This window comes from Onychomys torridus, chromosome 22, assembly GCF_903995425.1.
Source record: "Onychomys torridus chromosome 22, mOncTor1.1, whole genome shotgun sequence".
NCBI classification, from domain to species: Eukaryota; Metazoa; Chordata; class Mammalia; order Rodentia; family Cricetidae; genus Onychomys; species Onychomys torridus.
Window position 1 is genome coordinate 17452539 of NC_050464.1, and position 11444 is coordinate 17463982.

General features: G+C 47.6%; 1 protein-coding gene and 1 non-coding gene across 2 annotated transcripts in view; both read right to left on the reverse strand.

Annotated features, from left to right (window-relative positions):
• The window catches only part of Zp3 (zona pellucida glycoprotein 3), a 12420-nt gene extending 11250 nt beyond the window's left edge, over positions 1 to 1170 (reverse strand). The window contains exon 1 of the mRNA XM_036172475.1: positions 862 to 1170. Within this exon, the coding sequence (XP_036028368.1) occupies positions 862 to 1170 (309 nt within the window). The remainder of the gene's footprint in view (positions 1 to 861) is intronic.
• Positions 1171 to 2726: 1556 nt separating this feature from the next.
• On the reverse strand, positions 2727 to 2885 carry LOC118572816. Its single transcript, XR_004943520.1, has one exon. It is a non-coding gene; the product is annotated as a U1 spliceosomal RNA (small nuclear RNA).
• Between the last annotated feature and the right edge of the window lie 8559 nt (positions 2886 to 11444).

Below are 11444 nucleotides of genomic sequence, written 5' to 3' on the forward strand. Positions count from 1 at the left end.
GCCACCACCCAGCTTAATTTTTACTTTTGAGGCATGCTTAATGTTGCTCTGTCTAGCTTTGAACTTGATATCCTCCTGCCCCAGCCTTCCAAGTACTAGGATTACAACTGCATATGCCTAGTTGAGTTTTGTTTTTGGTGGGTTTTGGTTGGTTGGGTTTGGTTTTTTGTTGTTTTTTGGTAGAGTCTATCATGTAGCCAAGGCTATCCTTAAACTCCCAATTCTCCTGCCTCTACTTCCCAAGCGCTGGAATTTTGGGCATGTGTTACCCAGCATGCCTGGGCGCGGGGGATTTTTAATGACTCTAACGAGGGCCTCCTTTCCAGCTCTTCATCCCATCACCCTTATGTTCTCTTCGTGGGGAGGGACCACACATCTCCAGAAGAACCCAGAGTCGCCAGCCTTTGCGGTGGTGGTGCGCGCCCTCAATCCTAACACTTCCGGAGGCAGAGGCAGAGGCAGGCGGATCTCTGAGTTCGGGGCCAGCCTGGTCTACAAAGCGAGTTCCAGGACAGGCACCAAAACTACATGGAGAAACCCTGTCTCGAGAAACCACAATTAAAAATGATGATAATGATATTATTATTATTATTGTTATTATTAATAACAATAATAAATTTAAAAAAAAAACCCAGAGTCGATTGAGTAAGCTGGTCCCAAGAACACAGCTACTTCCAGATCCTGCCCCCTCTTCCCCATTCACCAGCTTCCAGCAGCCCCTGGAGATTTTCCACCACCCTCCATCAATGACCGACCACTCCTACTTACAGTGAAAGGCCACCCCACCCCTCAGAAGCCCCATCACAGACCACCTCCGAGCAACCATTCCCCTCACATCAAGCCAGGGACGCCCAGCCTCACCTGCACCCTGCTGCTGCATTCATGCAACTGGGCCTTGAACCTGACCACATCGGTATCCACGGAAACCAGGGGCCGACAGCTTTCTGAGCCAAGGGTGAGGTCCTCCGGCTGCACGAGCTTCCCGGTGCCGAAAAGGTCTCTACTGACAGTGACCACCAGCTCAGCCTCCAGACACTCCACCTCCACGGGTGACGTGGACCTCGCTGGGGTCGGAGCTCCGCCTGGCAAGGGCCGCAGAAGCTGGGGACGGCCCAGCTCTAGGCCTCCACACAGCAGGAAACAGAGGAAGAGGCAGCAGCTCTGCCCCATGGTGCTGCCTGAAGAATCAAGGCCGGATGCAGAGTAGGGCGCAGACCCAGGCATCTTAAATCCTTGGATGACCACCCTCCCACCTGAATTCTCTCGACTTCCCTCAGTCTCGGGTGGAGCCCATCAACCACGCATTAGACCTGTGGCCACACACCTCATCTGCACCAATAATCAGGATCTGGTTTGTAGTTTAAAGACACCCGACGTGATTCCTATTCAAGGTTTTTGTTTGTTTGTTTTTTGGTTTTTTGGTTTTGTTTTGTTTTATTTTGTTTTTTTTGAGCTGAGGATCGAACCCAGGGCTTTGCAGCAAGCACTCTACCATTGAGCTAAAACCCCAACCCCTATTCAAGGTTTTAATTTATTTGGTTGGATGGGTTGGTTTTGTTGTCTTTGTTGTTGTTGTTGTTTGGTTTGGGGATTTTTGTTGTTTTTTCAAGACAAGATTTCACAGTGTAACAGCTTTGGCTGTAGACCATGGTGGCTGGCCTCGAACTCAGAGATCTGCCTGCCTTTGCCTCCCAAGTGCTGGGATGAAAGGCCTTTGCCACCAGGCTCCTAGTCAAGTTTTAATTCTTTTCCCTGTGGAATTGGACACAAAGCTTCCTGAATGCTACCACAAAGCCGGACCCCCAGGCCCTCTTTGGGGGGGGACTCTAGGCCAGTGCTCGACCCTAAGTTTTAACCCCAGGCCTCTTTTCATATTTTTAATTTTTCAGACAGTCTTAAGTTGCTGGCATTGGCTTCACTCTGTGGCCTGGGCAGGCCTGAACTTTACAGTCTTTAGGCCTCAGTCTCCCAAGTGGCAGTGATGAAAGGCCTGAGGCTTGACTTGGTATGCGCGTTAAAGTCTGGTCGGCATAATTTTCACATTTTCCCTATCCCCACCCCTGTCCTCTGCTCGGTGCTGCTGCGTGTAGGAAGCTCGGGGCTTGAGCTTAGAGCTATCACAGGTTTGGGGGGCAGGGAGGGCCCTGGAGAGATACTTTGATTGGAAGATGCAGGGGTTTTCTTAGAAACAGGTGGGGGATGCTTGCCAAATGAAGCATAAAAAGGCATTAATTAGGCATCAAGAAAGAAAGTATATGTATACCTGGGACCTATTCAACAGGTTATCCCTAGGGATCAACCCCTGCAAGTCAAAAGCAATTTAAGAACATTCGTCTACTTTATTTATCATAATTTTTTTTTTTTTTTTTTTGAGACAGGGTTTCTCTGTGTAGCTTTGCGCCTTTCCTGGAACTCACTCTGTAGACCAGGCTAGCCTCGAACTCACAGAGATCCCCCGCCTTGCCTCCCGAGTGCTGGGATTAAAGGCGTGCACCACCACCGCCCGGCCATAATTTTAATTTTATTAATTATTATTATTGTTTTTTTTGTTTGTTTGGTTTTGGTTTTTTCAAGACAGGGTTTCTCTGTGAAACAGCCCTGGCTGTCCTGGAACTTGCTCTGTAGACCAGGCTGGCCTCGAATTTGGACATCCTCCTGCTTCTGCGTCCCGAGTTCTGGGGTTAAAGGCATGTACCACCATTGCCCAGCTTAATTTTATTTTTAATGGGGAAAAACACAAAGTCTCCCACAACCACTAATTCTGCAGTCCAGTTTCTCAAATTTGGGGAAATTTCAGAGGTCAGACCATCTGTAGGGCAATGGAGGAAACTCTTCCTGAGAAAGCCACATTCTTCATCGTGGTATTTTCCCTACCAGGTAAATTGTGATTTTTTTGCTTTTTCAGGCAAGGTCTTGCTATGTAGACCCAGCTGGCCTTAAACACACAACAATTCTACTGGTTTAACTTTCCTAGTTGCCAGGATTACAGGTGTGCGCCACCACACCTAGTTTTATTTTAACTTTTTTTTTTTTTCCTGGAGCTGAGGACCGAACCCAGGGCCCTGCGCTTGCTAGGCAAGTGCTTTACCACTGAGCTAAATCCCCAACCCCTATTTTAACTATTTTTTAAAAAACATTCATTTACGCCGGGCGGTGGTGGCGCACGCCTGTAATCCCAACACTCAGGAGGCAGAGTCAGGCAGATTTCTATGAGTTCGAGGCCAGCCTGGCCTACAGAGTGAGATCCAGGACAGGCTCCAAAGCTACAGAGAGAAACCCTGTCCTGAAAAACAAAAAACAAACAAACAAACAAACAAAAATTCATTTATTTTGTGTGGATGGAAGGGGGTGTACATGCATGTGGAGGTCAGAGGGCACTTTCAGAAATCTGTTCTTTCCTATCTTGTGGGTCCCTGGGATCCAACTCACGTAATGAGGCTTGACAGCAAGTGCCTTTACCTGCTGAGCCATTTTGCCAACCTCTATTTTCCTATTTTTTAACTATTTATTTATTTATTATGTACACAGAAGAGGGTGCCAGATCTCATTGCACATGGTTGTGAGGCACCATGTGGGTGCTGGGAATTGAACTCAGGACTTCTGGAAGAACAATCGGTGCTCTTAACCTTTGAGCCACCTCTCCAGCCCTATTTTCCTATTTTATTATTATTGTCTTTTACTTTAGACAGGTCGACCGTGCCACCTGATTATAGTTTTCTTTTTAGAGCCGTGGTCTTACTATGTCACCTGGTCTGGCCTTGAACTCTGGGCTAAAGTAATTTTCCCATCTCAGCCTCAGATCTTTGCCAATTTCCTTGGTTTCAACTTTATAGTTGTTCAGTGGATATATATAAAAAGTAATTTAGGGGTGTGATAAGGATGTAGCCCAGGCTTGCCTCAAAAATCAGAATCCTCTCACTACTGCCTGTGAGAGTACAAACCTTTAATCCCAGGGAGGCAGAGGCAGGTGGATTTCTGTGAGTTCCAGGCTAGCCAGGGTTACATAATGAGTCTCAATCTTGACAAAACCCAAAAATTTCAGGAGGCAGAGGCAGGTGGATCTCTGTGAGTCTGAGGACAATTCCAGGCCCCTAAAGTTATAAGGTGAGATCCTGTCTCAAACAAACAGCAGAATCCTCCAGCCTCAGCCTCCTGGGTGCTAGGATTATAGGCACGCTACCGCCCTACGCAGCTTTGATTGCCTGTTTTATTTTTGTGACACGGGAAGTCTAACCCAGGACCTCGTGCTGACTTTGGTTTTAGTATATCTTGGCACAAACATCAAAGAATAAATTCTCCAGCTAAATACATCAGATGGACAATGCTCAATCCATTTCTTTTTATGGGAAGCAGGCAAGGAACCTAGTTTAGGCAGAGCAGCTGTGTGAGCCAAGATGGAGGAGGACATTCAGGTGGGACTGTAGAGGTGTTCAGTTACTGACGCCCAGGTCCCTGGAGATGAGCTTAGAAGGCTGGTGAGGTGGGCCAGGCAGGAGCCTGAGGGTGTCAGGCTGACGTGTTGGACTTGGTGAGTGAAAATATCGAAGAGCTGACACAGATAGATGATGTCATCGGCGCTGGTTGGGAAGAGGGGATGGATGTGGATTAGCGCCAGGTGTCTACTCCGCCAGTCCTGGCAGGAATTAGGTAAGGGCTGTTGCTTCCAAGGAATAGGGACCTGCCCTTGGGGGGGGGGGGGCTTAGAAGCTTCTTAGCCACAGCTGTGTTTGCTGGTTGTCCCTGACAGGACTGCAGAAAAAAAAAAAAAAAAAAAAGCTGGAGATTTGTGAGGCTGGGGTGGTGACACACTCTTGAAATCCCAGGACTTGGGAGACTGAGGCAGGAGGGTCATGGGTTTGAAGCCAGCCTTGATTACGTGGCCTGTCTCATAAAATAAACAAGAGAAGCTGTTGAGAGGACTCAGCAGATGAAAGTGTCTGCCTCAAAGTCTAAGGATCTGAGTTCAATCCCTGGAGTCCACATAAAGGTGGGTGAAGGACTGGAGAGATGGCTCAGTGGTTAAGATCACTTACCGCTCTTCCAGAGGACCCGGGTTCAATTCCCAGCACCCATGTTGGGTGGCTCCTAAACCACCTGTAACTCCAGCTACAGGGAATTTGTAGAAGCCTCCCCTGGCTTCCTCAAACACTCATTTGCACATGGTATACCCTAACACACATATACATACACATAAATAAATCTTTAAAAATAAATAAAGGGCAGGAGAAATGGCCCAGTAGTTAGAACATTTGACACTCTTACAGAGGACTTGGACTTGGTTCCCAGCACCCACATGGCAGCTCACAACCATCTGTAACTCCAGTTCCAGCATGTATGTACGAGATACACATAAACTTATGTAGGTGCATGTACACGTCCATAGATCAAAAATAAATAGGGCAGGAGAGATGGCTCAGAGGTTAAAGAGCAATTGTTGCTATTGCAGAGGACCCAGCTTCTATTCCCAGCACCCACGTGGAGGCTCTCAGCTGTCTGTAACTCCAGTCTCAAGGGATCCAGAGTCTTTTTCTCACCCCCAAAGGCACCAGGCACGAATGTGATTTGTAGACAGATAGCAAGCAAAGCATTCCTACACATAAAGGAAAAAATTCAGTTATTTATTCTAACAAAATGAATAAAATATTAGCCCATTTTTTTCTAAAGGCAGGGGCTTAGGTTGCCACTCAATAGTAGAGCCCTTGCCTAGACTTCCCCAGTGAAGGGCTGAAGGCCTGACTCAGTGATAGAGTATTTTCTTAGCATGTGCAGGGCCTTGGGCTCCATCCCTAGCACTACCATTAATAAACAGGTAAATAAATAAATAAACAAATAATGCAAAAGTGAAAAAAGTTAGCTCTTATCTAAGTCATCACCTTGAGATATGGAAAATGAATTTTGATTCCCCCCCTTGATGCTATGATCTAAGCCTAGGGCCATGCTTGCTGCATGCTGGGTGTCTCTAGAACACCCCCAGAGCGCATCAGAATGGAGGTTCATGGTGCTTCATTGCTAAAACGATTCCGTCTAGTGAGTAATGAAAGACTTGCACGTAAAAAAAAAAGAAAAGAAAAGAAAAAAGCATTTGTTAGATCTCTGAGTTCAAGGCCAGCCTGGTCTACAGAGTTCCAGAATAGCCAGGGCTACACAGAGAAACCCTGTCTCAAAAAAAACAAAACAAACAAACAAAAAAGAAGCATGTGAGCAACTATTCATATTCTAAGGAAAGTTGTTGTTTGTTTTTTTGTTTTTTGTTTTGTTTTTGAGACAGGCTTTCCCTGTGTAGCTTTGCGCCTTTTCCTGGAACTCACTTAGTAGCCCAGGCTGGCCTCAAACTCACAGAGATCAGCCTGCCTCTGCCTCCCGAGTGCTGGGATTAAAGGCGTGCACTGCCGCCACCCAGCTTTTTGTTGTTGTTGTTTCTGTCTATTTGTTTGTTTGTTTGTTTGTTTGGGAAAGTTGTTTTGTGGGCTGGTGCGATGGCTCAGTTGGGTAAAGGATCTTGCCACCAAGTCTGATGAGCTGAGTTCAATCCCCAGGACTCACAAGGTGGAAGAAAAGAACCTACTCATACAACAGTGTCCTCTGACGACCACATTCCCGAACAGGGCACGTGTGCACCTATACACATTCACACAAATACATAAGCATCTTACAATTTGTGTTTGTTTTTCAAAACAGGGTCTCACTATTGTAGCTCTGGCTGTCCTAGAACTCACAGAGATCCACAGATCCAGAGGCATCTGCCTCCCAAGCGCTGGGATTAAAGGCATGCGCCACCAAGCCTGGCTTCTTCTTTTGTGGGGATTGTCCTCAATTTTCCAGGCGTGCACAGCAAGCATCTTCACCCACTAAGCCATCTTGCTTGTCCTGAATGTTGATTTCCATCCTTCCTTCCTTTCTTTATGTTGAGAGAGGGTCTCACTAGGTAGCTGAGGATAACCTTGATCTCACCATGTAGCCCCAGGCTGCCGCTCCATCACCAATGTCTGATGTTCAGCACAGGGGTAGGGACCCATTCAGGCTTTTCTGCAACCTGAGCCTGGGAGAGGAAGGAGGGGCCACCTGGCCTCCTAGCTCCTCCTCTTCCTCGGTGCCCTTCTCTGGGGCAGCTCATAGAGCCACGGACTACCTCCACTCTCCTTTTGCCGCTCTGGGTCCCAAAGGTCAGGTGGGGACAGGCTGGGGCCACCTCCATGGCCAGGGACATTGCCTCTTCTCTCCTTCCAGCTACGGAAAGAAAAGAAGAAAAGTCTGTGTTGATCTGCATTTGGGGGGCCCTTCCCCCTCCTAAACTTCCCAGGGCAGAGGCAGTGATTGGAACTTGGAGTATCTGGACAGAAAGAACCCAGAACATCCCCACAGGTATGAATCCTTCAGTTTTGCTGGTGTGTGTGTGTGTGTGTGTGTGTGTGTGTGTGTGTGTGTGTTCTCTGTGTGTAAGAACAGTTTCCTTTTAAGACCTCCAAAGCCCCTTTAAAAAATAAAAAAAAAACTCTTACTTAATATTACATTATTTATGTGTGTGCAGGTATACATACACACACACACACACACACACACACACACACAACAGTAACAGGACAATTTGCAAGAGTGTTCTCTCCTTCCAACATGTTGGTCCTGGGACTTGAACTCAGGTCATCAGACTTGGCAGCAATCGCCTTTACCTGCTGAGCCAACTTGCCGACTGCTTCCTGAGACCCTTCTAACTGCTGCATTCTATGACTCCACAATTTCATTCAGTCATTCAACAAACATTTCCTGAACACCCTGTGCCATGTATAGCTATTGAATGAGATCTGGCTCTTATCTTGGAGGGCCTACAGATGGGGGCATTCATGGCAAGAGCTAGCACGTTAGAGCAGGCCGGACACTGGGAAACCTTTTATAAACATTAACCCATTTAACATGGCATCACGTATAAGGGATAGAATCTGAGACCGTTTTGCAAATAAGAACAACAAGGCTCTACAGCTTCTAATCACCTGCCCCACTAGGGCTGAGAAGAAACCTGAGAACATTCAAGAACCCCGGGTCAATCAGTAGTTAAGAGCACTTGTTGCTCTTGCAGAGGACCAGGGTTCGATTCCCAGCACCCACGTGGTGATTCAAAGCTGTTATATCTAGTCCCAAGGGACCCAATGCCCTCTTCTGGCCTCCTCAGATACCAGGTACCTATGTGGTGCCCATATATCCCTGCAGGCCAAACACATACCCATAAAACAAGAAAACAAACATTTAAAAGTACCCTGGAAGGCAGATACAGGGTGGCACGCGCCTATAATCCTATCATTCAGGGGTGAAAACAGAGAGTGAAGAGTTCGAGGTCACCTTTGGCTACATGGGAGTTCGAAACCCTCTCTCAAAGACAAAACCACCATGGCCACTAAGGACAGGGACAAAGAGGTCTCTCCACTGCTGGCCCTGAGAATGGGACAGGAACGGATTCTGGGAGTCAGTTTGGAGCTGAAGGCTGTGAGGCTGAGGCTGGGTTCCCTGGGCACACCATGATCTAGAGAGTCAGGCTGTCTGCGAATTGAAGTTCCTGCCGGCTATCATGGGGGAGAGTGGCTTTCTCTCTGGCTCCTGGCTGCAGCAGCAGGGAATACCATAATAAGGGCAGCTGAGGATTTCTGGCAGGGGCTTTGAAAGATATCAGTTCCTCAGGTAGGGGAGTGAACTGGCCCGGGCTGGGTGGGGGAAGGGCCCCTTGGAAGCAGGTGTCCTGGGAGCCATGGGAAGGCCCAGGAAACTATGTACAGCTCTTAGTTCCCAGCTGTCCCCAGTCAGGGCGAAAGGGAGACAAAAGGTGATTCTTCTGCAGGGGGCTATCCTGGGCTTCCATGAATGGTGTGTTGAAAGCCTCATGTCCACGCGCAGATCTGTTTTCACCTCTCCGCCCAAATGCACTGTCTGCGTGCCAGGGTGGAGTCAATAGCCAGGGAGAGAGGCTCCAGGGAGGGGTACCATGCCCCTGGGCACCTCAGACTCCAAGGATCCCACACAGGACCATTCTTTCCTCTAGTGATTGCTGCCATGCCCATGCCCAAAGTGGCTGGGAGTCAGGTGTGTGCTTCTCTCCTCCAGCCCATGAAAGCCTGGTCCTGCCCCTTCTACACTCTAGCTGTTTTCTGCATCTGTACTTTCTCTCCCCCCCCTCAACCCCCGACTCTTATGATCTGGAGTCCCGAGAGCCCCGTCAGCCTCCGAAACAGCCTCCATCTGCCCCCAGCCCAAACTCTCAACACCCAGATTCACACTCCTGTTGAAGGAGACAGGACAGTCTGGGTGCCAAGTGCACTAACTATGTAAACTTTCATTGAGAATCACAGGGAGAATTGTTTGTTTATTTGTTTGTTTTTTAAGCAGGCCCTGGCTGGCCTGGAACTCTCTTTTAGACCAGGCTACCCACAGACTCATAGAGGTCTGCCTGTCTATGGGGATTTTTTCTTTAAGATTTATTTATTTTGATGTGGGCTAACGCCTGCATGCATGTCTGTGTGAGGGTGCCAGATCCCTTGGGAGTGGAGTTACAGACAGCTGTGAGCTGCCATGTAGGTGCTGGGAATTGAACCCAGGTCCTCTGGAAGAGCAGCCAGTGCTCTTAACCGCTGAACCGTCTCTCCAGCCGGACCCTGGGATTTTTTTTCTTTTTTTTTTTTTTTTTTTTTTGAGAAGGATGGGAGCTGAGCCTGGGTCTTATTCTCTGTGTAGCTCAAGCTGGTTTGGTACTCACCAGGTAGCCAGGCTTTGCCTCAAACTTGTGGCAATTCTTCTGCCTCAGAAGTAACTAACCATAACCAAATTTCTGTTTTGTTTGATTTTTTTTTGAGACAGAGTCTCCTTTTAGCCCAGGCTGACTTCAGTCTTGCTATGTAGCTGAGGGTGATCTTGAACTCTTTTAAAAAAAATATTTATTTATTGAATGTGCATGAGTGCTTTGCTTACATGCATGTATGTGCACCATGTGTGTGGCTGGTACCTACGGTGGTCAGAAGAGGGCATTGGGTCCTCTGGGACTGGAATTAGGGGTAGTTGTGAGTCACCATGTAAGTACTGGGAATGAACCTGGGTCCTTCTGGAAGAGCAGCAAGTTGTTTGTTTGGTTTTAAGATTTATTTATTTATCATGTATACAGAAGAGGGTTCCAGATCTCATTACAAGTGGTTGTGAGCCACCATGTGGGTGCTGGGAATTGAACTCAGGACCTCTGAAAGAGCAGTCAGTGTCTTAATCTCTGAGCCATCTCTCCAGCCCCATAGAGCAGCAAGTTTGAGTGGTCTTAACTGTTGAGCTATCTCTTGAGCCTGACCTGAACTCTTGATCTTCCTGGTTTCACCTTTCTCGTGTGTGTGTGTGTGTGTGTGTGTGTGTGTGTGTGTGTGTGTGTGTGTGTGTTTACAGTCAGGCACACACATAAAGTGCATGGGAGGTCAGAGATTGATGTCAAATGTTCTCCTCACTCACTGCACCTTACTTCTTGAGACAGGATTGCACTCAGGAGGCAGGCAGGTCTCTGTGAGATCAAGCCTGGCATGGTCCACATAGCCAGTTCTAGGACAGGCAAATCTAGTTACATAGTAAAACTCTGTCTTAAAAAGAAAAGCCGGGGGGTTGGGGATTTAGCTCAGTGGTAGAGCCCTGGGTTCGATCCTCAGCTAAAACAAAACAAAACAAAAACAAAACAAAAAAAAAACCCAAAAAACAAAAAACAAAAAACCGGGCAGTGGTGGTGCATGCCTACATGCCTTTAATGCCAGCACTTGGGAGGCTAAGGCAGGTGGATCTTTGTGAGTTCAAGGCCAGCCTGGTCTACAGAGTGAGTTCCAGGATAGCCAGGACTACACAGTGAAACCCTGGTTCGAAAAACCAAAATAATAATAATGTAACTAAATAGATAAGTACAATTTAAGTATATATCTACAGTTCCCCAAATTAACTGGATTATTTTAGAACCAACCACACTTTGGGCTATGGAGGCCTGGAGGATAAACTCTGAGCCACTGGGTCTGCCTTGGTTGGAACCCACCATCCTGCCGAGCCCAGCTACAGCCAAATGCAACTCCTACTTAATTCCCACGCTCACTCCATCTTTTTTTTTTCCCGTACCCCTTTTGTGGTATTGAAAATGGACCTAGGGCCTTTATGAGTTCAGCAACCACTGAGTCACACCCCCAGCTCCTCAATAAGGGATGCTGGGTAGGCTCTCTACTGCTGAACCATTCCTCTGGGTTCTCAATGACAGAGTCTAGGCAAGCATTCTGCCGAGCGGTGTCCTGGCCCATGGTCATCTTCCTCATCTCCTGGCGGTTGTACCTGTCTTTCCTTCCACTAGGAATGTCAACCCCATAAGGATATGTCCTTCCCTTCCCCTGCAGCTGGCAGGAAAAGGTGGAGATCTTGAGTTCCAGATGTTCCAGCTGTGACTTCTCCTCGGATTCCTG